Source organism: Acinonyx jubatus, chromosome B2 (assembly GCF_027475565.1).
Source record: "Acinonyx jubatus isolate Ajub_Pintada_27869175 chromosome B2, VMU_Ajub_asm_v1.0, whole genome shotgun sequence".
NCBI lineage: Eukaryota > Metazoa > Chordata > Mammalia > Carnivora > Felidae > Acinonyx > Acinonyx jubatus.
In genome coordinates, this window is record NC_069385.1 from 16,290,001 (window position 1) to 16,316,933 (window position 26,933).

The 26,933-nt window shown below is 43.7% G+C and overlaps 1 protein-coding gene across 6 annotated transcripts in view; it reads right to left on the minus strand.

Annotated features, from left to right (window-relative positions):
• The window catches only part of PLEKHG1 (pleckstrin homology and RhoGEF domain containing G1), a 227,080-nt gene that overhangs the window by 88,542 nt on the left and 111,605 nt on the right, over window positions 1-26,933 (minus strand). For 4 of the 6 annotated variants that reach the window (XM_053222103.1, XM_053222101.1, XM_053222098.1 and 1 more), the window contains one exon: window positions 6,738-7,243. In XM_053222103.1, coding sequence (XP_053078078.1) covers window positions 6,738-7,145 — 408 coding nt within the window. In that variant the 5' untranslated portion in view covers window positions 7,146-7,243. Of the gene's footprint in view, window positions 1-6,737; window positions 7,244-16,949; window positions 23,747-26,933 lie in introns of those variants that run through there. The other 2 variants (XM_053222102.1, XM_053222099.1) reach the window with 2 other exon arrangements.

Below are 26,933 nucleotides of genomic sequence, written 5' to 3' on the forward strand. Positions count from 1 at the left end.
AAGTGGAATCTAAAAAACCAAACCAAACCAAATCGGACCAAGACTCACAGATACAGAGAACAGAGTGGTGGTTGCCAGAGGGGATGGGGTTCGGGGTGGGGTGCGAAATGGGTGAAGGGGATTAAGAAGTACAAACTTCCAGTTATGAAATGAGTGATGAGGATGTAATAGACGCCGCAGGGAATCCAGTCAATAATATTGTATTAACTTTGTATGATGCCAGATGGTAAATGCCCTTACCGTGGTGGTCAGGTCCCAATGCACACAAATGCCAAATCACTATGTTGTCCACACGAAACTAACAGAATATTGTGGGTCAATTATGCTTCGATAAAAAAGCAACCAAACAAAAAGAAGTGGAAATAAAATCACTGTGTTCCCACCTTCTAGGTTGTTGTCATTGTCGAGGGGGCAAGAGAGGAGAAGGAGATAGGGTAGGGAGGGAGGGGGCATGAGAACAACGATAGCAACACAACGACAACCATAAAGAGATACGGAAATGAGTAGTCCAAGTAAGATCTGCTCATCACGTATAGTGATCAGATATGCTATTTGAGGAATAGCTTCTACACAAGCAGAAAACTATTTAACAGGGTTGCTTCTAAATTATCAGAGATCTTAAATGGTTTTAAGAAAGATCTCATTCAGTCATTATGATAAAAGCTCTTGGAGGGGAAAACAAATAGAGACATTCAAATAAAAAAGTACTCAATGCCACGTAAAAGAAAAAGTACATTAAATTGTGCCAAATCCCATAGTGTAAGTTCTTTATGAAATCCACCCACATAACCAGCCTTCATTAAAAACAATTCCAGCCGAGTCCTACACCCCAGCCTTGAACACATATTTCCCCCAGTATTGAAAAAAACTTTACGTGACCTCATAAAAAGTGTCGGCATAATAAATGTTATTTAGGCTGGAGGAAAAGTATTCAGTGAGGACATCTGCAAATAAAAAGGTACTAAAAGCCATGACAATTCACCTCTTCTCAATAGCCTCCCTTGGTTTGAAACCTTTCTCCTCTTCTCCAGTGTCCTAAGCAGTTACGGCTGGCCCAGGGAATGTCTACACAGAATCCTGTTCCCATGGCTAAGGCAAGAGAGTGGAAGAGCCACAAACTGCCCCTTCCCACACCAAACAGTCTTGTTTCTCCAACAGGATCCATAGGAAGCCAGACTTCATCAGAAACCACAGCTGAATTGACAGTGTTGCCCTGGAGGACGGGGTGGCCCTGGACAAAAGCTAACTCCGATTCCATTCTAAGTCTCTAAGCTAAGTCTCTAGACAGAGTAAATGGTGGACAGGCACTGTAGACTCCCCAGGCCTGGTCAACAGGTTTCCTTCCTCTCTCCTTCCTCCCTCCCTCCCTCCCTCCCTTCCTTCCTTCCTTGCTTCCTTCTCGCTCTCGCTCTCCCTCTCCCTCTGCACAGATTTGAGAGAAGGCTTGCTTCCTAAGTGCAAGAAGGTTATCCCTTCCAAATAAAGTGGTGCCTCCACTACTAAGAGCAACCTCTTTTCTAAGCTATGGTAACGCGCAGAGCATCTTTCAATGTGTTTCACACCACCAAGCATGTGAAAACCTCCTTCTCTCCTCCACCTACCCTGACGCTGTCTACACTATCACGCACTAAAGGAAGAGTCTCTGTAGACTGAAACACACAAGAGCTGGGAGGTCGGGGATCAACATTCTAATCCTTGTTCAGCCACAGCTTTTGAACAATGCTGAATGCTCTCCACAAAGCTATGCTTAAGGCTTCGGCTCTTTAAGTCTTAAACATTATGGGTGTGATACTCACTTACTGGCTTTTTAACACAGTGGACAAAGGTGCTTGAAAAAAAAATGTAGCTCTCTAGGATATGATAGAAAAAAATAAACTGATGTCACACTCAATATTTTACTCATTTTTTTCCAGTAAATACGTATGTCCTCAATGGCCCCCAAGATGATACTATGTAGCATCTCTTATAGTTCAAAGGTGACATTCTGTAGCAGGGAATTCACTTCTAACTGGACAGCATTATGAACTATTTAAAAACTTTCCTAAAAGGTTAAAACAGGCCGTAAACTGTATCTGGGGACAAATCTTAGGAGGCTTTCAAAGGCTCTGTTATAGATCATTTAGGAAGATTAAAGAAACCCCCTCTACCTATGAGAGTTCCTTCTCAGTCATTGTAAGGCTCCATTAAACATGAAAAGAGGCCCTTACTGTCTACTTTCCAACTGCAGATTTCTATCTCTCCACAAATTGTATCAGTGGCTACTTTACTTTCAACTTTTAAAACTTGCTTTCTTATTACCTCGTTTTACCTGTGAATGCTATTAGAAGCCATATATAGAAATGGAAAGTACAGCTCCATTGTTCTTTTGAGTCTGGATCTCATGTCCCTTTCTTTCCCTCTTTTTCTCTCTCAAATGTCAAGTGTACAAACTTAGATGACTAGGATGTCAGGCAAAGAAGCTGCGGTGGGGAGGGAGGGGCAGGGGGCTTGGAACGAAGGATCTGGGCAGGAATGCTAGAAAGAGAGGGCAACAGGAGTAAGTACAATGACATTTTTAAAAATTTCCGGAAGCAACTAGGGATTCAGAAATGGATTTCTAACTGGCATGGGAAAGGAAAAAGACCTATATATTTGGGATTAATACAATCTCTCTACATATGGGAAAGAAAGGCATATAACCTTTGCAATGTGTAGCCAACATCTGGGAATTCTTTTACCTAAATAAGTTTGGAAGGATATCTTCTCCGAAATAAGCCACTCTGAGGATATTGGGGACCAGGCTAAACAGGTCAAAGTACATTGTGTTAATGTCTCTAAGATTTTTTTATTTTATTTTATTTTAAATATTTATTCTTGAGAGAGAGAGAAAAACAGAGTGTGAGTGGGGGAGGGGCAGAGAGAGAGACAGGGAGACACAGAATTTGAAACTGGCTCCGGGCTCGGAGCCTGTCAGCACAGAGCCCGATGTGGGGCTCGAACTCACAAACCGTGAGATCATGACCTAGGCCGAGGTCAGGCACTTAACTGACTGAAGCACCCAGGCGCCCCCAGATTGTATTTTTAAGTAACCTCTACACCCCACGTGGGGCGCGAACTCACAACCCCAAGATCAATAGTTACACGCCCCACTGACCGAGCCAGCCAGGCGTCCCTGTGTTAATGTCTCTGAAATCTATGTGTATATCCGCGATCTTTCCCAAAGATGTTTCCATTTGTAAAAATCCTAAAACAAATCTAAACCTGAGCTGTGGGGATGATGTACAAATGTGGTATACAGATAAAATGTGCTATTTTACAGGGAAAAATGAGTAAGCCATTGAGGATGGCTGTCGAAACACATTAGTTAGACGGGAATCAGTAACGCAGAGTGTAGAGAGTCAGAAAGGTGCTTCTGCCTGGTTGAAAGGTGACTGACGCGTATCTCTATAAATGTTTGGACTTTTCCTCCCCCCCCAGAAAGAATTCTTGCTTAGAAGGAGCCAAGTCACAAGCTCTGCCCCTTAGGTGTGGTGAGAACTTGTACTGGCAGGTGGTTAACGCGCAGCCCTTTTCCCATTTTAAAATTCCGCACGTGAAAAATTGGGCATTATTAGAGAAGCCGGCTACAGAAGTATAACAAGAAGATAGAAACGGATCGGGGAAAACGGACTGACTCTGTATCTTAAAAGAACACCAATTTTCAGAGTCTTTGTTGGGCAGAGGCGCTGTAAGTGGGAAAAAAATTGGTTATTCTTCATTGAGGAAAGAACCAAATACAATGAGTTTAACCATTCAGTTAAACCGCTCTGTGAAAATTGTGATCTGGAGAAACAGAGGGAGTCACCTAGCAAAAGTATGTGAAGAGCAGGCTGTGTGACACGGAGTCCCTCATCTAAAGGGGGTCTGGCCTTTTCTAGGTGGAAAGGGCACAGAAGTGAAAGCGTTCTGGTGAATTCCAGAACAAAGCATCATTTACTTCTTCCTGTTTGGGTGCCTCCCACTTTGTCCGGGACTTTTCTTCCCCAAGTGCCCTTCCTCCCAGCATCCTTCTTCACCCTTCCCCTTCCCTAATTATGTGTTACCTCAGATTTTAGGTGGATTCACCGGAAACAATCCAACTGCATTCAAAACAATAATACTGGAATCACCGCTTAAAGGGTTTTTTTTTTTTTTCCTCATTAAATTTCTGCTGCACCAAACGGACTAATCTGTTCATTTTTGGGAAAGACTTTAGGTAAGACACAGTATGGTTAAATGACGGCCACTCTCACCCAGCAAATTTGGAGGAGGCCGGTGAGGATGACAGTCTCCTTTTTATTGACTGCTTACCACGTGCCACATCCTGTTGTACAAACTCTTCATGTATTTTCTCATTCTTCTACTAATGCTGGGTGGCGGGTAGATATTAGCCTTATTTTAGAGTTAATGAAACACAGGCACAAGCTCAGAGCCTCAAACAGGGGCTGGCAAACGACGGCCCCTGGATCAAGCCTGACCCAAAAGTTTTTCTGGAAAATCCAAACCCATTCGTTGACATAGTGCCTGTGGCAGCTTTTGAGCTACAATGGCAGAGCTGAGCAGTTGTGAGACCTTAGGGCCCAGAAAGCCTCATATTTACTCTCTGGATCTTTATAGAAAAACTCCACCAAAGCCCAGTATAAAACATGGTTAATTCACTGATTTAAAAAAAAAAAAAGGCAAGAACTTCTGGGCAGCTTGGAATAGAACTTTTACTGAAACTTTCTTAGAAACAAATATTCTAGGGGCGCCTGGGTGGCTCAGGCAGTTAAGCATCCAACTTTGGCTCAGGTCATGATCTTGCGGTTCATGAGTTTGAGCCCCATGTGGGGCTCTGTGCTGACAGGTCAGAGCCTGGAGCCTGCTTTGGATCTGTGTCTCCCTCTCTCTGCCCCTCCCCTGCTCGTGTTCTGTCTCTCTCTCTCTCAAAAATAAACAAACATTAAAAACTAAAAAGAAATATTCTGTCTTCATCGGTCCTTTCGTGTTCAGATCTTACCTATCTCCTCTCACTAAAGTTTATCAACCAGTCTCAGAAAAAATAACAGTGTTCCTGGAACACCAGTGCAGTAACTACTGGTTTCCTTCTTGGTGTGTGAATTTTGATCAGGTGAAAAGATTTCCAAGAAAGAAAAGAAAAAGGACAGACCAAAGAAAGCTTCAACAGCCATGACTTTCCCGAGAGGTTGCAAAATTTTTGGCAATTTCACAGGTATTTCTTCTCAAGTACAAATGACATCATTGCTGAAATTAAAAAGGAAATTGGCCTGGTGTATTCTACATTTGGTATCACATATTGTTTTGGTTGAGCATCAATTGATTTTTCTATTTTTACCGGGAAGTTATGTCATAACTATTTTTAGTAGACAGGGTCTGGTTCTGTCATTTATGGAACTCAACACACAATTATGCCTCAGAATTTTCTTCTAAAGCTCTAAGAATGCATATATTCGGGGCAGAATGTGCTCCTCAGCAAATATTCTCCTATACTCCGAAACATTTTAGATTAAAAAGTCTAAAACAGGAAGTGGGTATTAGCAAAGGAAAGAACTTGGTATATTACCAGGAAGGAAAGTGGCTATAGCTTTATGACATAAATTTGCCTTGGAAATATTAATATTTTTAATCATCAATTGACAGGGAGTTAACATCTGTGCTGCTCTGGTAATTTTTACTTTATCCTTAAACACCTATCTATAAATCGGGGCACCTGGATGGCTCAGGTGGCTACGCGTCTGATTTCGGCTCAGGTCGCTAAGCGTCTGACTTCGGCTCAGGTCATGATCTCACAGTTCATGAGTTTGAGCCCCACATTGGGCTCTGCACTGACGGTGCAGAGCCTGCTTCTGATTCTCCGTCTCCTTCTCTTTGCCCCTCCTCTGCTCGCACACACACATTCTCTCTCTCTCTCAAAAATAAACATTTAAAAAAAATTAACAAGAGAAAAAAACGATCTATAAGTCCAAGTCAATTAATAACTCAATCTCCAGAGTACGTGGTTTGGCCCATAAAGCTGAGCTCAATTCACACGGAGCCAAAGAATTTAAGCAAACTTGTTTGTAATAAAAGTGACCAGAAAGTAAATGCCTGAGACAAGATAAAGCCCACGGTTTTTCCCTTCCCTCTACCCCCTTCCCCCAACACCAGCCAATAGAGAATAGCATCGAACAGAGGCTCCCAAGCTTGCCTGAATCTCTTGGGGATCTTCCACAATCCCTCTGCCTGGGCCATACCCCAGGCCCGTGAAATCACAGTCTCTGGAGGCGGGACACAGGGATCAGTCCAGTCTGGGAAGCTCCCAGACACCAGTAGATAATTGTGATTAAGGTGCAGATAGCCTGAAGGACTCAGTCAGACTACCCCAGACATCTGCAGGTCGGGGCACTTAAAGTGCTCTGGCACCTGGGAAGCACTTGGAGCTCTTTGGTGTAGGAGTTACTACCATAATGTACTGGCGGGGGGGGGGGGGGGGGGGGGGGGCAGGGGGTGCACTGGTCCCAGCAGTCTTGCTTCTAACACATCATTAGCGCGTTAAATGCAAATTATCAAGAGGATTTTAACACAATGCGTATGGCCTTTGGGTTCCTCTTAAGTTACGATCGTTGGAACATTCACCCTACTTCTGCATCTTGGGAGACAACGCGTCTCTGATACCTGGCTTTGCTCTTTATTTTGCAAGCATATTTCTCCTGCGTGACCAACTTTGAAAGACCAAAACCGAAGGAAAAACCGCGCCTTACCTCCACGATGCTTTTCAAGTCTTGCACGTAAGTCCTTTCGGTCTCCAGAATTTCCTGGACAACCCTATCCACATAGAGGAGCTTGGGGCTGGTGGCCGACTCCGCACCCGGCTGGGTCGCCCCGTTGGCCTCCATTCTGCGCTGGGCCCGGGGCTGCCCTTCGTCGCCCTCGTCGGCGTTCTGTTGCCCGGCGGCGCTGTCCCTCTGCAACTCGCCGCTGGAAAACGGCCTGGCCGGAATCAGCTCCAGTTTTATGGCCCCGGCTTCCTTATCTTGGTGAAACAAGCCCAAGTGGCTGTTCGAAACTAAGGTCATTCTGCTGCCGAAGGAGCCATGGCTGTCCCTGGAAGAGGCGGAGGACGACGTGGAGCCGAAGCTGACGGGGCGGTCACTGTCAGAGAGCTCCATGGCCTTCAGTTCCTGGGAGCGGGGATGCCTGGCTATGGTCTTGGGATCTGGAATTTCTGCTACAGCTGATGGCACTTCAAGACCTAACTGGTGCACATCTACAGTCATTGGGGGTGGGAAGGAAAGAACAAAAGAAAGAAAAAGGACAAGGTGAGCACGTATTTTAAAATTGTATCAAACAAGGTTTAAAGGAGGTTAAAGCCTCGCCCAAATGTATATACTGTCAGAAGTAGAAAGGTGGTGAATTCCTTATAGAAGGAAATGCAAAGGCGCCCTTGGGCGGTTGAGTTGCAAAGTTTGAGTTTCTAAAGCATCAGCTGGGAGCAGGTGAGAAATGCAGAGTCTGGGGCACGACCTCTGCATTTTAACAAGATGCCAATGCCACTGGCGTAGGCAGGAAAGCTCGAGAAGCACTGCAGCCACCGTGGCAAAGTGGGATCACCTGGAACAACTCATACACGCGGATTCGCCCAGATTTACTAAATTAAAGGCTCCGCGGTCAGGGCATAGGGACTCTATAGCTTTAACAAGCATCACGAGGGATTCTTACTTCAAACACACCCTACATGATTCTTACGGAATTTTATGCAACACTGTTCTACGTTTTCAGTATTGCACTCTAATTCCACAACAGTTTAAGCCACCTTCCTGCAGTCATCACTATTTAACAGATGCTGACAATTTTACATTTTACTTGGAGACAGCATGAAAGAAAAAATGTTGTGTGGATAAACCTTTTCTAATACTGGGCAAGGAAAGCCAAAATATTAAGACCCATACCTTCTCTCAAACTTCCTCTCTCAACACGACATTTCCCTCAATCTCTACTTGAAAGTTGACATCGTAATTGGGGTGTATATGAAGTTATGCTATGACAGAGTATATTTGTTTTTTTTTTAATTTTTTTTTTAACGTTTATTTATTTTTGGGACAGAGAGAGACAGAGCATGAACTGGGGAGGGGCAGAGAGAGAGGGAGACACAGAATCAGAAGCAGGCAACAGGCTCTGAGCCATCAGCCCAGAGCCTGATGCGGGGCTCGAACTCACGGACCGCGAGATCGTGACCTGAGCTGAAGTGGGACGCTTAACCGACTGAGCCACCCAGGCGCCCCCCAGAGTATATTTGATTAACTACAACACCCCCCCCCCAAGTTAGATAACACAGCAGTGTAAATATACAATTAAGTAATATAGAAACTCGGTTATGAGAAAAATTATGCATTTTTAAAGAAATGGGGCTGTTAATGTTTAGAAGGTGGCATTAAGAAGAGAATATCTAATGGCAAAGTCAAAAGGTCATTTAATATATGTAGCATTTAAATCTTGAGGCCCTACACAAAATTGAAACTCACAGAAGATATTTTGGGGAAACACACAAAGTTCCAATCTTCTTTGTTTGCAAGAAGGCAGGACAAACACTGTTTCCCCCTAATGAGATCCCAAGTTTACAGAACAATATACCTTGCAATAAAGAGCATGCTGAATGAAGACATTTGCTTCATTTTGGCAGGTGACCTTACCAGCAGGATCCATGTGTACGGGTTTTGTTAGAAAACATATGAGTGCAACCTATGTTTAGAAGGTTATAACAAGACACACATACATTAGTAAGAAGGATCTAGATTAATAATCATTTTTTAAAAGGAACGTGAATTTGGTTTGACTCTATAATAAAGACTGTCAAACAGCTGGTAGCCATATTTCTAGAATATAAAGAATCCCATCAACTCTGTATCCTTCAATATCCCGAGTTTTTCTAGATAGTTTATATTTACAGCAAATATCAGTGCCAATGTGTAATGCGAATATTATAAATATAAAATAAAAGAACAATTGGGTCAACAAGAAGAAATGGTAAGAAATGTGTAGGAAATGAGTAATTTATCAGCATAACCACTACCACATGGTATAAGCTTGCCACAAATTTTTAAAGCTTTTGCAATATTCTTTCTGCTTGTTCTAGGACAACTTTATGGCCTATAAAACATGGATTGGTTATGGTAGTTAAAATGCACTTGCCCTAAAAAGCCTGATCCAACTTGAGTGTGGCAAAAATCCAAGAATCAGCCAGGCATTTAGGTGTGCTTACAGCAAAGGGCACTTGCCCACATTTGGGACTGGTGCTAATAACGTCCTGGGCAGTTGGAAGTAGAAGCAGACTCATCAAGGTTTTCTTCCCCTTATGATGGCAGCCATCGTAATCATATGATTAACCATAATCATAACCATGAGGTTGATCTCACTTTAAAAATGGGCACTAACTTGGGAAGTACAGTATATGATTATTCTTTAAGGTCCCAAGGGTCCAATGAGGCAACAATGATTTCGTACCAGAAATAAGCTGGATATACTGTACATGTAAGCCAGGGCATCTGGAAAAGTCCAGATCAACCTAGTCTCCATAACTGGACACACCTTCCCTCCGGTATAGAAAACTACATTGAACACTTCTGAAACTCTTGGCAGCTATCCATTATCCGTATTGGTGAAAATGAACACAATAGAGACTCACTTCTTTACTTACTTTGATGCGCCAATACCGGGACTGAGGGATTAAAGGGGAACAAAAGTGGCCAGATGCTTCAGAGGAGTCCATGCTGGGCTGCTAGGGACGACAGTGCCTTTAACTCTTTCAAAGATAGGGAAACTCGGGTCAACAGGTCCCTTCGTGGATACATCTTTTTTTTTTTTTTTTATGTTTATTGTTTATTTTTGAGAGAGAGAGACAGAGACAGAGCGTGAGTTGGGGAGGGGCATAGAGAGAGGGAGACAGAACCTGAAGCAGGCCCTAGGCTCTGAGCTGTCAGCACAGAGCCCGATGTGGGGCTCGAACCCACGAACCACAAGATCATGACCTGAGATGAAGTTGGATGCTTGATCATGATCTGAGCCAAAGTCGGACGCTTAACCAACTGAGCCACCCAGGTGCCCCATGGGTACATAGCAGCATGAATTGGTCCTGTTCCAGTTAAGGCGTCTTATATTCTAATACCAGGCTATGGGTTCTAGGCCACCGGGCCAACCTATTCTTCAGACTGCCAACCGGGCTCTTTTCAAAGAGAATATTTGAGATATTCGGTATCTGTAGTATTTAACCAAGTTTACTACCTCAAATTAAACACCTTCCAAAATTACCAATGACAGAAGTGAAACACTTAATGCTAGGTCATATAATGGTGTATAAATATGAGACTACATTTGCTAATGGATAACATTTTTTATGTTGATTCACTGCTTAGAAGATAATTATAGTTTCCACACCTAAGGAAATGGACCTCATAAAAACTGCCTCGTCTTGTTCTCACCTCCCTCAAAATAATTTAACATTTCCACCCTGTCTGGCCTATTCTTCCTGATACAGCAAACTGACTACTGATATTTATCTCCAGAGCTGACTGTTCAACACAATAGCCAGGAGCCGCACGCGGCTATTGACCGCTTGAAATGCAGCCGCTCCAAATGGAGATGTGTTGGAAGTGTAAAATATATACCAGATGTTGAAGGTTTAGTATGAAACAAAAAAGGACTAAATACCGCATTAATAATTTTACATGACTTACATGGCGCAATAATATTTGGGGAAAATGGGTTAGCTAAAATACCTTTTAAAAATGATTCTCACTGCTCTCATTTTGCCTTTTTTAGCCTTGCTACTAGAAAATCACGAATTACATAGGGGGTTTGCATTATAGTTTAGTTGGACAATGATGATCTGGAAGTCTTCTAGATCATGAGATTCCTCTGGAAGATTTAAATTTACCGCTTTATCAACCTTTATTCAATAATAGTGAAGGGAGAGGTGCATAACACTCCAAGATTGTCTTTCTCCCCCTCCATTCATCAATACACCATATTGTTACGAGTTAAGAAAAACAGTTGTAAGACAGTCGCTGTGCGCTAGATATTGGGGTAGCTGATGTCCCATATACACAGAAACACCCAGACACAAAGCTGTAAAGCACGAAAGCTGCTTCCTCCGCCTTGAGTGAGAGATGCTGACAGGTTGTCTCAGCATTTGGCTAACGTGTTGCTTTGTTTTCTTTCCCATAACCTCTCTTCCTTCTTACCAAAACCCAAACACTGGGCTATTATATAGCACCTGCTGAGAACCTGCCCAACATTGCTGATGGCCCATGTCAGGGGTCTTTTGACCATGAATATCCTAAAATAAGCCGGTTCTACCTGCCTGGAGGGTCTTGGTTCATCTGACCCTTGATACACCCGGAGGTAGTGCTGGTGGACACACATGTTGAGGGCCTTGGAGTGCTAATGATTCTTTTGTTTTAAATATAGAACAAGTATTTAAAAAAAAATTTTTTTTTTTTAATTTTTGAGAGACAGAGCGTGAGTGGGAGAGGGGCAGAGAGAGGAGGAGTCACGGAATCAGAAGCAGGCTCCAGACTCTGAGCTGTCAGTGCAGAGCCCGACGCGGGGCTCGAACTCATGAACTGTGAGATCATGACCTGAGCCGAAGTTGGCCGCTTAACTGACTGAGCCACCCAGGCGCCCCTCTTTTTTTTTTCAAGTGTATTTATTTATTTTGAGAGAGAGAGAGAGAGAGAGAAAGACCACATGTTTGTGTGTGCACACGAGCAGGGGAGGGGCAGAGACAGAAGGAGAAAGAGAATCCCAGGAAGGCTCTGCAGTGTCAGCGTAGAGGCCGATGTGGGGCTCGAACTCATGACCTGTGAGACCATGACCCGGGCTGAAATCAGTGGTCTGACTCTTAACTCACTGAGCCCCCCAGGCACCCCGGAGTCCTAATGATGCTTCTAGCCCCAAGTACTGTCAGCCTCAAAACCATCAACATAAAATATTTCTTCTTGTGCCATCCTCAAGAAAAAAAAAAAAGCTATCGCAGCCCCACGTAGATATGCTCTCACACATTTTACATCATGAGAAGTCTCTGTCTAATTGTTTCTAGGTGAAAGAGCTTTAATTCCTTGGCTCTTCTTTGTTTGCTCTTCAAACTTCCATTATTTTAATTGCTCTCCTTTGGAATGTCACTGCTAGAATCCAAAGCAGCACTTCTTGGCTCTAACTTGCTCAGGCTGATTTAGGGTTGAGGCAGCACTTTCCATGGCAAGTAGAGTCCAGGCTTCCTGTGACCATGTTTACATGGTGCAGGGGCGACTGACGGGTCCACAGGGGACCACTCCCGGTCACAACCCCCCACGGGGAGCTTTACAAGGCAAGACAGAGCCCTATGCACAATGGGGGCTGAAGCGTGATCAGGATTTCCGAGTTCTGCTCATTGCTATTCTAGACTTCAAACATCTAGGCTGAGTTCCTTGGCAGGACAGTCATGGAAATCAAGAGAATGTGTTACGCTCAAGACCAATGAATAACTAAAATGACGTGGTTCCGTATTATACTGCCTGTGAATTTCTCAAAAAGGGGAAACCAACAGAGACACTAAAGTATAAGCAAGAAGTTATTCTTTCAGCCAGCAAAGTCATTTAATACAGAGCCAGTCTTAGGTAAAGCCTCAAAGTTGTATATAAACAAAACAAATGAAAAAAAACTTTTCAGAGTCGAAGTTATAAGAAATACACATTTACGTATCTCAAAGACAACACGAGGTATTTGAGGAGAATGGTTCTCCCCTATACACCTCCGAGATAGTGGATAGCTCAATGGATAAAAGCCACCAGATAGCAACACGAATTTCTGCCTCTGGGTTTTTCTAAAATACCAGTGTGATTCTTGCATTAAGGGCAGAACTGCAATTCCACATGTTCCTTAATGCTCAGAGTATTCATTCCAGGTAACTTGATTGTCATAATTATCTGCAGCTCTTTGGTAATAAAGAAGTAAAAAAAAAATCATACTACCATGTTAATTTCTTAGTGTTAACCTATGTACTATGGTTATGCAAGAAGCTAACATGAGGGGAAGCTGGATGAAAGGTGTCAAAGAGCTCTGGACGATCTTTGAAACTCTTCTGTAAATTAAAAAAAAATTTCCCAAAATACAGAGTTTAAAATATCGTGTTAACCACTGAAGAGGCAGTTAAGTATTTGCACAAGAAGATCAAGAGTGGGAAAAGATGTTTTGCAAAAATGCTCTTGTTCCAACAAGAGGCGAGGGGTTGAAAGAGAAAACAAAAACAAAGATTCTTTCAAGCTGTAAAGTCTGATACTAAATATTTAGGTAATTTACTAAGGGTTTCCATGCCAGCAATGGAAACTAAGAGGACAGTTAATGCAGTTAATAGATAAAGTACCCCAGCTCAGTGGTGACTCCAGAATTTCTACATTCAAGGGCAAGAGCTTGCCAGTTTTGCTTGAGGTGATTTTGGTTGTGCTTTTTATACAAATGCAGCTGTTTTTACCTTTAAGGTCTGCTTTTATTATGGTGATTTAGTGTGGAAGATGAAGGAGATTGCGGGGTTGGGCTGAATCAGTTTGAGAGGGGGCTGTTAGTTATCCACCAAAGTCCACACCCTTCTTTAGTGAATAGGGTTCCTGTTGCCTACACTTCCCAACCTTCCCACCATACATAACAGTGTGAAGGTCAAGTTCTCTTCATCAGTGGAAGTGAGAAGTGCCTGTCTGGGGGTCCATTTCTCAAACATTTACCATCATTCCTCCGCATTCTTTAAAAAAAAATTTGGGGGCGCCTGGGTGGCTTGGTCTGTTGAGTGTCCGACTTCAGCTCAGGTCATGATCTCACGGTCGGTGAGTTCGAGCCCCGCGTTGGGCTCTGTGCTGACAGCTCAGAGCCTGGAGCCTGTTTCAGATTCTGTGTCTCCCTCTCTCTCTGCCCCTCCCCTGTTCATGCTCTCTCTCTGTCTCAAAAATAAATAAACGTTAAAATAAATAAATAAATAAATAAAAATTTGTTTTTAATGTTTATTTACTTTTGAGAGTGAGAGAGAGACAGAGTGTGAGAGGGGGAGGGGTAGAGAGAGAGGAAGACACAGAATCTGAAGCAGGCTCCAGGCTCAGAGCTGTCAGCACAGAGTCCGACCGGGGGCTCGAACTCACAGACTGTGAGATCATGACCTGAGCTGAAGCCAGAGGGCCAACCGACTGAGCCACCCAGGCGCCCCTCCTCCACATTCTTTCCCTTCCTCCTGGAACCCAGATGTGGCAGGGACCTTGCCTGAACCCCGAACATGACACTGGGGCCCTAAAATATGGTAGAACATGAAGGCAGAAGACGCTTTGCATTAAAACTGGGTCTGGACATGCCCTGAGCCACCATACAGAAAAGTCTGGTTATCCTGAAGCAGCCATACTGGAGAAACCACGTGGTAAGACCACACTGGCATGTAGAGAGATGCTTATGGAACCCTAGCTGTTCCAGTGCCTTCTGTTTGCGTGTTTCCAGCCACAGCACCAGATGCGTGAGTGAGAAGCCTTCGAGTTGACCCCAGCCAGCCCTGTTATGTCTGACTGCAACCTCACAAGTCCCTGATTGAGAACCACAGAGCAGAGCCTCTCCTGAATTCCTGACTCACAAAACCTTGAGAGATTACAAATGATTGCTGTTGTTCCAAACCACTAGGCTTTGGAATGATTTGTTATGCAGCAAGAGATAACCGGAACAGTCTCTATTATAACAGACTAGCTTTACCGTAATATGCCACTGGTCTAACTCTGCATCAAAATTACCCTTAAAAAGCAAAAATCAAAACAAACTAAAGCCTCCACATTCATTCACATGTGTCATTACTCCTTAAAATTTTATATGTGAAAAAAATTAACAGAATGCTCAAAGCTGAACTGTGGAGCAGAGACTCCGGTTTCTGATTTCTAGTCCATTATTCCTTGTACTTGGATATAGATTCATAAAACAGTAAGGCAGAAAAGGACCTTAGAGATCAGGAAATGCACTTAAACATAAGCTCCCTACATAAAGCACATGGTTCCAATGTGCCAAAGGGCCTACATAGCGTGTGTGTGTGCGTGCGTGCGTGTGTGTGTGTGTGAAGGACTGATTACATACCCAACTGTGTGTATAGAAAGAACTCAGAGGACCAGCCAGAAATTAGGTGATGACATAACACTTCCTCTCTTGGTTGCAGGGTTTGCATTTCTGCCCGGGCTCTGTACCACCAAGGTTGGTATTATAATCTTTGGGTTTCAGGTTTCCTCACGTATAAGTTAGGTGGCTGGACTACATGATTTCCTCAGGTCTCATCCAACCTTTGGGATATGAGTCCAACCCTGAAATAAACAGCAAGACCATTCCTAGCTGGAATCACAGCATAAGCAGTCACTGCAAAGTAGCAATTTTCTTCGAGATCCTACCAATGTCAGGTCTTAGCTGATGAAATACATGTCATCGACTCTGCCGAGGCTAAGAGTCTCTACTTTTAATTTAGATTAAATAATAATCTATGCCTCACTTCCTATATTCACTTTGAATAGCACCTTCCTGTTAGGATGGAAATATCAGTTTCAGGGCAGTAACTAACAATGATAGCTGTACATTAAGGCTCTGTCGGGTATTGAACACACTCAGTTCCTAAAACATCTCTGCACAGTTGAAAGGGAGGCATTAGGGTAAATAACATTTGCTGCGGGGGATAAAAGGAGGAGGAAGAAGAGGGGAAATTCAAGGGACTAACAATAAATAGCACTCTGAGTAAATAAATCCATCCCCAAAGTACACTAAACATTTTCTTAGAGAAAAAGAGGAAGAGAATTCAAAGTGTCAACAACAGAGATCTGAGTAAATATATCCATCTAGGAGGTACAATATGAAACTATTAAATGTCATGTCCTTTCAAATTCTTATGGGCGTAGAAAATCATCATAGTATACAGTTTAGTACAATGCGTGGCTTATAAGACACGTGTACCATATGATTCCAGTTTTGAATTTAAAATGCCACTTATTTATTATCCACATTAGAAAAAGATTAAGGTGGTGTATAATAAAATATTAACACTGGTTTTACCAAGTAGGAAAATGGAGGATTTCTTCCTTTGATATTTATCTGTAAATATCACTTTCCTCCATATGTGTATTACTTTTACGATCTGAAAAAAGTTATGTGAGGACATTAAAACTACAACCTCAGTTTGTATGAAATACTTAAATATTTTATATCGAAGTAATTGATTTTTATGTTTCTTAATGAAAAAGGATGCTGAATATATTCTTGCAAATATATTACTATCACTAAATCAAAATCAAAATCAAATAAAATCAGAATCCAATGTGCAACAGTGTGGAACACACTGCATGCCTCCTTCTCCCCAATTATTCCTCCTAATAAAAGTATTTCTTGCCAATAAAAACTCAAAATGGAAACTGCATTTACTTAGTCAACTTTGGGTCCCTCTAGACTCAGACTAAATTTCACCATTACAGTTGCTAAGCGTAAAATTTGCAAACCTTTATCCCCCCACCCCCCCTCAGCCTGCAATAAACCTCAGAAAGAAAGCACATTAAAAGACCGGGCATTCAATACACAACGACCTGGGATTCTAGTTTTCTCCCCAGAATCACAAACTTCAGCTCTCTGGACATTTCCACCTAACTTTAAGGAAAGATCCACACCAAACCAAAACAAGGCAACAACCATTTAAGACACTGCAGTTCAGATGGAGAAGGAAAAAAAAAAATCACCTTCCAGACTAATTCCATGGTTGGATAACTTTTTTCCATGCATCGCATTTATAACAGAACAGATGTAATATATCCCAGCAAGCCGCTGTCCCTGCACAGCGTTGTGAAGGACTCCCTCCCGCCGCCAACTCCCCGCGACAGTTTCTCACCGCAGTGGCCGGTCTCTGGCTGCTCCAAGAGGACACGGGCTCTTTGGACACTTTCACGGTTAGCACCTACCTGTGCTCTTACCCAGGCTAAGCCGCATCGTCTGCCTTCAGCTGATGCAGTGACCTCACTGGGAGCTCAGTCAGGTAAAACAAGAAGCCTTTACTAGTCCGTGCAGCTCCTTCCGCAGAAATATTGCATGAGTCAGCTTTTATCTCTCAAAACCCAACACACAAAGGCTTTACAAAAACCTGATTTGCAACTTTCTCACTGCCTTTTTCCCCCTAGTGTGCAGACCACAGACTTCAGCATCACTAAGAGCCTTAAATGAAACATGACATCATTCAATTGAGAAACAGGACAATAGACACCACTGTGGGTAACTTGAAAATGCACACTTCGCTGAGCAACACCCTGCGACAGCCATTCTTTTGTGAACATCAAATACAACCCACACTCGCCTAAAGCTGCTTGGGCTTCACCTTCCTGGCTCCGGCTACCATTCTCATTAAATTCCACAAAAGAATCAAGATCTTTGGAGCGCTGATATTTTCAAGTTCACTTCCTGAATTATAAGTATGTTTCACAGTAAATGGACACATCTTTAACATAAGTTTTCAAGTGAAGTTTGCAGGTGGCAGTGAATCACCCAGTTGGAAGACGTCTGGACGTTTCCTTTCCTTTAACAAGATATTTAATACAGTTTTAAGTAGGCAGAGTTAAACATGAATCTATTTAAGCTTCATTTAAAAAAACAAACAGCATTGGGGCACCTGGGTGGCTCAGCTGGTTAAGCGGCCAACTTTGGCTCAGGTCATGATCTCACAGTTTGTGGGTTCGAGCCCCTCGTCGGCTCTGTGCTGACAGCTCAGAGCCTGGAGCCTGTTTCGGATTCTGTGTCTCCCTCTCTCTGCCCCTCCCCCGACTCGTGCTCTGTCTCTCTTTCTCAAAAAGTAAATAAACATTAAAAAAATTTTTAAAAAGCACTTAAAAATCCACCTGAAGAAAAACACTGAAAATGTAAACTCAAAGGCATTTGTTAGATAATTCTTATAATTCATAAATATGAAGTAGCAAAGGCAGGATGATCGGACTCCAACCCTTTAGTACAAGAGAACTTCAGATTATTTTGGATTTCAGTTTCCATAAGGCCATCTGTCCTTCTTAAAATGCTATGTGTATTTTTACAGAAAGACCCAAAAGGTTCATATTTGAAAAAGATATCGAGTTCTTTAGATGAAGGGTCTTCAGAAATACAAACTGTTATTGAAAACTGATATGACTGCACCACAGAGCTAAAATTCAAATTATGGATTATGTCTACGTACAGACACGGAAATCTACACTATTTCGAAAGATCAAATCCTTTAAATAGAAGTTCCATTTAAAGCATTCATTTGGGGTCATGGAAAATAATATGAGCTGAGCATCTTTAATACAGATATTTCTATCAGACCTATTACGTGATTTTAAGCTAACAACATCATAGGATAATTTGTTTTAATGGCGATTTCCTTTCAAATAAGGCAGGACCTATGTAAGGCCACCTAAGTAAGCCATTTTGATGGAAATTGATCCGTCAGTTCAGAGGACAACTTTTAGAATGATTTCTCTTCCACAAAATTCACCAGTTTGATGGAAATCACTAAATCACAGATGCTGAAAAGGCAGTTTGTGAGGAAGGGTCCTCCCCGGGGCTGTAGGGGACTCTCTTAATCTTCCATACTGAGCTCCACAGTGATATCTCTTGCCCCCCAAATAACGTCCCCTAGACCCTTGCCCAAAACCTCCGTTCCTGCTTAGCTAAGAGTCAGTTCAAATTTTACAAGCTCCACCAAATCTTCCATAGCAACTCTGGCCCCCTGCACCTTCTAGTTGTTAAATGGCTCTTTACGATACTCAGAGTATCACGTGGTCTCATATTTCATTATTTTCTAATGGTCTCGTTTCTACCCTGGACCCTCAGCTTGCGGAGCTGGGAACCTTCCTATACTGTAGATTTGATCTTCATGTGGAAGATGCAAACATCTAAATTCTTAGATGGGGGTAGTACATATACAGAGGCTCCTGGCTTTCTCCTGACCCATGTGTTTTGGGTCCTTACCTTCAGATCACAAGTCTTTTATTTTCTACTACAGTATTATTGTACTTGGGTTTTTTTTTTTTTCCAAGAAACATTTTTTAAAAGCCATTTCTGAGAGATGCTGTGTACATTACAGCAAGGCTGTATCCAGTGTGGATGCTGGGCAGTCTGTAAACTTCTGCATTAACCAAGTGACCCAACCTGTAGGGCAGCTTTGAAGTGACAGCACAGGGCGTATTTGGTCCCATGGGTTAGTCATTTGTTAGTTCACCTGTGATTCCTGTTTTAGTAAGTAAAGATCTTTCCTAATTCTTGCAAGTAACTGGAACCATTCTCTATCACACCTGCAAACATGGCTGGTTCATAGGATTTTGAATCTAAGCTTTGAAAACTAACTTAAAAAAAAAAATCTAGCTTTTTCAGGGCAGGGAACACACACACACACACACACACACACACACACACACACACACACACTTTTTGCCTTTATATTTATCCCAGTACCAAGTGTTTGCTAAGTGAATTAACAAATGAACAAAGCATAAGGCTCAGGGACCTAAGAGCAGAGAGGAAAAGGGAAGGGAAAGGAACATTCCTGGAGAACCATTCAAGGCTCTTTCACAGCTGAGGGCAGAGGAGCCTCCGTGTGTGTGCCTGGGTGTTTTCTCAAGGCCTCTCTGTGTCCCACCTTACTCTGCCATGGCTTTGCTTTCCGGTTCTTCTCATCTCCTGTCCCACATGTGGAGTACACGGGCTGGCACCAGCTCTTGTAGGTGCCCTGCTGGACCTCTGTGCACGGAGCAAAATAAATCCCAAGACACGTAAAAGGCACAAACACTGGCATCCTTGCTGCTTCTTCCTGTAGAATTTATTTGCCGATATCAAGAGCAGAGGAAAGGGCTGTTTTTACTCAGCAAAGTCTCTTTGTAAGGGACAAAGAGATGGGTCGCAGATATATTGCACATTCATGCCTTGTTAGGTGAAAGAGATATACTCTTACTGGAAAGCAGCTCTTGTTAATTCGCTTGTTAATTCGCTTAGGCAATTAGGAAGGATAGGGGCTATTCACAGTAGCCCCACCAGGGCTGGGGGCCCAGGGGTGGAAGAACAGCCCCCACAGGACAGGTCTACAGCACTAACCAGCCAGCGAGCCAAGTGCAGTCCAGCCTTGTGGCCTCATTGGAGGAGGACCAGAAAGCCCCACTATTTAAAAACGTCTTTTCCCAGACATCTGCCATAGGGCGTGCACTTCCGCTATGAGAAACCAGGTCTTTTGGTTTAAGCTAAAAGTTGTCAGTGAACACTCAAATCTATCCCGGGAGGGTTTATGGAGTCAATGCTACCCTAGTATGAATTAGCCTGTGCACGTCCGCGTCCTCCCCAGGAACCGTACAGGTCTTTTAGGAAGGAGGCCACAAGGGGACTGTCCAGGAGGGCTGGGAAGGCTGAGAGGGGGAGGCTCAGAGAGCGTGCGGTTCTAGGGACTTAACAGGGTCTGACCTAATTGCGATCCTCTGCTGACTTTGCAGCCAGGCAACAGCTCCAAGAAGCTGGGCAACAAAGGGTGAAGGAATGTCCTGGAGAAAGGAAGCAGTGCAAAGGCACACACACTGTTTTTTGAACGCAAGGGAAGATTTTTGCTTCCTAAAACCAATACCGGATAAAGCAGATTTAGAATACAATCCTACATTTTCAGATACAGAGGTGCTAGGAGTTACAAGGGGGTACTTCAAACCACAACTAATATTTTATACACAGCATGTAACAATATAAATGCTGGGAGTGGGGAGGGGGGGCTGTTTATCTGGTGATTTAAGATCTTGCCATTTCCCAAACTGGTGAAACCAACCATTTTCTAAAGCACAGGACACTGACAAAACATTCTTAAGGTTTTTTTTTTTTTAGCCCATTAGAGCTTTTTTCTTTGATAGAAAAAGGCAGATTACATTTTTCTGAGTGCATACCACAGAATAAATATGATAAACACTCGAGCCAGTCGCCTGCCAAGAACTGCCACATCCCCACTGATGTCCCTTAGAAGGATACACTGACCTTCCTCCTGAAAATGAGATGTAATGTACTAACACCCTTCTGCATTGCAGGTGTTTATTAAAAATCTATATACACTCCTCCAGACCGTCTACTCTAAACCCAGAAAATGTCACTAGCCATAAATTCTGCCTTGCGATTGTTATAGAAACCAAAGTATATACTTTGTTAAACAAACACAAAAGCTAATCTGGTTTTTTCTTTCTCAAAGATGATTTTCAAAGTGAAATAATTTTAATCATGAGTTTATCTTCACGAATTTAAAAAGTGGTTGCTCTTAACAAAAGGTACAGATGTAAGGCAGACAAAAGCACTTACGTATAGGGGAAATTAAATGCAGGTATTATTTTTTTTGTTGTTAGTCCTGGAGTATTGAACATAATAATAGAAACCAAAGTATAAATAATAAATGGTTTCCAGTACTCAAATCTTCCAACTGAAAACAATTCTTCACCCCCTACTGCACTAAAATGTCAGTATCGAGTCACGGTCATATGAATTTTAGAAAAGAAACACACAACGCGTACTATTCACACTTTCTCACAGTCACCCTTACCTTGCAATCAAGTCATATTTTCAGGTCTCGGTCATATGTCAGTCTGCCATGAAAGCCAACTGAGGTTGCCTAAAATCCTGCTGTTTCTGGAGTGTTCCTCCATCGGCTCATTTCTCTGAGTCTAGGACAATCATTAGCTCTGTTTTTCACTTTGTTCTTTTATTAGGCTATTTCGGTCTTTATTGTCCAGAGACGATGAAATCAAGTCTTAGTTATTTCTGAACTGAACAATTTTTAGATATTGAGCAAGCAATATGTTACAAATAGTCTCTTGCTTTCAATAGTAGATCAGTCCCATCTTTGAGGACACCATGGGAGGACTCTCTGTGCTAAGCACAATGAACTAATTATCCCTCTAAGAATGCAGTATGTTTCCAGACACATTTTTCTCCAGGAGATAACACACATCTAATCCATTCATAACGAAAGGCATTCAACACACTCTATACTTTTGAAAACACTCTTTTAAAAAAAAAATGTACTTGAACTTGTAGGAAGGGCTTGGATACTCTATTGATACCCTGCAGCGCTGTTTTCCAAAATAATAATTTAAAAAAAGAATCTATTATTGTTTCAGAGTAACAACCGTGGGGGTTCATAACCTTTATGTGAACTGGCAAAACCATTTCAGATGCTGGCAGAGAAGAGAGACAAACCCCCTGGCCAGCCATTCCCTCCCACAGCTGTAAGGCCATGGAGTGACAGGGAGGGACACAGCCAGGTAGACATCACCAGCGGCACCCCTAGCCTGTAGACTCTGTAAAGCCGTGGTGGGTTCAGAGAGACGATTACTGAAAGCAGCAGAGGTGAGGACTGAGGCTTGCGAGGGAGACACAGACAAGCTGCTCGGAGCAGCTGAGTCTCTTCTGAACTGGTTCTGAATCTTCCCCACGGTAAGTGCCATCTTTTAGGGTGGCCGCCATCCATCTCCTCCCCCAATCCCAAGGCCACCTTCAATGTCACAAGGGCTGAGGGCTTACCCTGTCAGAGCAAATGGATTCATTACCGGGGAGGCGATCTAATTTCTAGAACTGAAGTGGGGTGGGATGAGCTATTCATTTGGCCTCCGGCACCAAGTCACGAGCCCAATCCCATTCAGGCAGAACTTTATAAAAGGCCAAGGACAGATCCCATTCCAGAAAAGCAGAACTTAGTCTTCTCTCAAGGAGTTGCGACGATTTATTACCTTCCAGGATTTTTTTCTTTTTTTTGTTTAACTAAAGAAGGCAATGAGGGCTGCTGAGTGAGATGATATTATTACAAGGATCTTCAACACCCACCTGTTACTGTGGGTACTGATCTTTGCCTGTTAGAGCTTTGGCACACACACAGCAACCACCTGCTGACCCTTCTTTTCCCTTCACACCTTTTCTCGACTTCAACAGTAACCACCACCCCCCTTCACGGGGCTGGGGACCTAGCCGACACCAGGTTCTGTGCTGGCTCGGTGAAGGGACGCTGGCTCTGCCTTCTGGACGTTCCTGCCTAGCGGGACTGGACGAGCATTAGATAGTTAATGACAGGTGGGAGGAGTGTTAGGCATCAGCTGTCACTAGAAACTATACATAAGCACCTGCTCTGTTTTCCTAACCTGCCTCTGCTCCTATCGTCAGGCTGCCCTTCAAGCGATATTAACATTGGATGGTCCCTTCATGTTGACGGTAAAATCGAGCTCCGTGAGGCGGCCTGCACTTAGGTTCTCCTTTTAGTCTTGGAGAGTGAGCTCCGTTGGACTCATCCTTCGTCTTACATTTAATTACTTGGTAACCAGGCGGACAGCCAAATTTGCTGGAAGTTTTTGTGAGTCTAGGCGCTTGCCTGCTTCCTAGTTCCCACAGAGATACATGAAGTAACTTGTTTACGTTGAGAGAACAAAGGAAGGGAAACAGAGCTCTCTGTTCGGCTACAGGTTTAATCCTCATTAGGCCAAGAAACAAGTGTAACCCAATTCACTTTGGTTTATTCTGAATAGAAATCTTTGAATCCTATACAAGCATAGGAAAGAAAAACAGAAAAAAAAAAAAAAAAAAAAAAAGGAGAAAAAGCCAGAATATTCGTACTGGCGGTTGAGAGGTGGGATTGTGGGGGAGACCCCTCATTACCCACTGATTTAGTCTCTACATTTTCTTTAATGAATATGTATTGCTTGTGGAATCAAAGTAGAAGAACAAAGTTAATTTATGTGCTAGTTATTTCCCATGTGCTGACGCCTCCACACCCCCTCCCCCCCGATCTTTTTCTGCCCTGCTCTGCCCAGGTCTGCGCCCTCTGCCCCCTGCCAGCTGGCTTTAAGCTGGGCTTGGCTCACCAGAAGCCCCAATATTATGAGGTAGGAGGAGAGGGAAAGGGGGGCATTTCTTCCCACGCCCTGGCTGATGAGGGGCCTGCTGGCAGCCAGCCTCCATGGTTCTGGCTCTCACTGGGCTCCTGTGTCCCTTGGGGGTCCCTGTGGGTTGTCTCCAAGAACAGTGTCGGGCTGCCTGCTGTTGCTTCAGTCTCTGGGTGCTTTACACCCTTGCTGCCTCCTTTGGTCACACCACCGTTAATAAAGTAACCCCTTCATTAGAGTCTTCACTTGAGGGGCGCTCAGTTGATTCAGCATCTGGCTCCGGCTCAGGTCATGATCTCACGGTCAGTGGGTTCGGGCCCCACGTCGGGCTCTGTGCTGACAGCGCAGAGCCTGGAGCCTGCTTTGGATTCCTGGGTCTCCCCCTCTCTCTCTTCCTCCCCCACTCCTGCTCTCTCTCTGTCTCTCAAAAATAAACGTTAAAAAAAAAAAACCAACCTCCATTTGAACCAGCTGAGCTACTTCAGTTTCTTGCCAGGTCCCTGGCTGGTACAATTTTTTTTTTTAATTATTTTTAAAATTTATTTATTTGGAGAGAGAAAGCGTGAGTAGGGGAGGGGCAGAGAGAGAGAGAGAATCCTAAGCAGGCTCTGCACTGTCAGCACAGAGCCCAACACGGGTCTCGAACCCACAAACCGTTTGATGATGACCTGAGCCGAAGCCGGAAGGCCAACCAACTGAGCCACCCAGACGCCCCTACAGTTTTATACTTAACTCTAGAACCTCTGGTCTGAAAAGCTGATAGCAGTTGGACTTCCCATGCTTAGTCAGAAGGCTGACCATCGGGTTTTTACTGGGTGGAATACTGTCAAATCTAAGCCCTTTTTTGATTTATGGCCTGCTTGATTCATCTCAATGAAATACACATTTGCTTAGAACCTACTCTATGCCAGAAATATATTTTTGAATTTGCTGTCTACTGATATAATTCATTGCCTCAGCCATATTTATTAAGGAGCTACTACGTGCCAGGCACTATCTTAAGTGCAAAAAGATACACCAATGAACACTTAACAATTCCTGCCTTTATGGAGTTTATTTTGAGTAGGGGATATATGGATTTTAATCCTCGGATAACAGTACATCAATATTGGAAAGATACTTTGAGTTTTTCTAATCTAATCCCTTATCTGGCGTTTAAACAATCACTTAAGAGTAGCTCCCCAGAGAGGCCCTGTCTCTGCTTGGGTCCTGTTAGTTACTGGCGATCTGATCCCTGCTCAAAGAGTGCATTACACTTTGGGCGGTCCTAATCTTTAGAGTATATTCTCACCTTTAGCTGAAGTTCTTGAACCTCTGCAAGGACCACTTCAGGAAACCTAAGACAGATCACACCTCACCCCCCATTTTGAAGTTCCTTGATTATTTGAGATGCTATCAGGTCTCCCACTCAAATTTGCCTCTTCATTCAGATGTTTATTGAGTAAGTACCCTAAGTGACTCCTGGAGGCAGGGTTCAGTGGGGTGGGAATGGCTTGTTGTCCCTTGCGCTGTGGAGAGCGTGCTTAAAAATGGCGCCACCCTGTGACCACCTTCTCCACGAGTCTCGAGATCTTGCCTTCCTATGGCTTCCACCAAAGTATTTTCAGAATTTTAATCTTTATGCCAACTTACTACTGTAAAAAGTGTTGAAAAAGACACCATCCCTCTGGGGAGTAAATGTTCTCCCTGCTCCTCCTAGGCCATATTTTTAGAGGCAGCAACAACGCCCCGTCTCCGAAAGACACAGAATGTGGCCCCGGGAGACAGACCCTGGACAATCACATGAAGGAGTGATGAATTCTATTATGAGATGTGTGCTATGCAAGGAAAGCACGGGGTGCAATGGAAACACATCAAGGGGGACCATACCTGGTTTGGGGCGGTCAGGGAAAGCGGCCTCGTGGGAGGGATGTGTGAACTAACGTCTGAAGGCTGAGTTCTTCTCAGCTAACTTGGGGAAGCCAGGCAGAGGGAAAAGAGAGACCATCCAGGTGGTTGCATGTCCCGTAAGTGCAAACTGCTGGTATACTTTCCATTTCACCCACAGTGGCCACTGGAGCGGACATTTTTGCCCCCGGACAACCTCGTTTACAAATATACTGTGGCATTAAGTAACTAGGGTTGCATACTTCTTATTAAAGTATGTTCTAGTTTCTTTCCCTACTCCGGGGTGATCCCATCCTCCCATCTGAACGTACCAGTCCCTCTCTTCTTGACTCTTCTTCCGCCCTTTCCAGACACTGGGCAGAGCTGCCAGGGCAGTGTCCGTGACTCCGTCCTTGCCCAACCAGTTGGACAGGGCCCCTTGTAAGGTATGGTTACGGCGTATCACGCTGTCAATGTCCCTGCCCAGCATTTTTATCCAAGTATAATCAGGTTAAAATGAACGTCAGAGGAGCCCTAAAACAAGAAGGGTCACCAAAGGACAGGATGGGGGAGGGGGTCACCCCACTCTGTTTGTCTTTACTACTTCCAGGGGACTTAGGGATTGACTGTGTGCATTTGACCCTGGAGCACTTCCCAGGACCAGCTGGTCACCTTTCCTAGGAGATACAAAGTGAGGGACAACTTCCTAGTGCCGGTGTGGCTCCAAACATGACATCTGCTGGGGAGTCTGTGAAAATTAGGACATAACAAGATGGCAGACCCCAATGAACTAAGCTGCCCTGAGAGTACCGGGGAGCTAATTTCACAAGGACTGTCGGTTACCACCCTAGCGGTGTGAGAATAAAAGTCACTCCCCAAACGGACCTTATTCTATGCGATCCAAACCATCATTTACTCCTCCTGAAATGATGGGTGGAAAGGACACAAGGCCCTGAGTTGAGATGTGTGGAATCTCAGCTCTACTGACAATTGTGTCCTCTTGGGCAAGTTACCAACCTCTCTCTAGGTCCCCAATGAAAACGCAGGAGTCTACGAGATTTAAGAATGCTTCTAAAATCTATAAAGCGGGGCGCCTGGGTGGCACAGTCGGTTAAGCGTCCGACTTCAGCCAGGTCACGATCTCGCGGTCCGTGAGTTCGAGCCCTGCGTTGG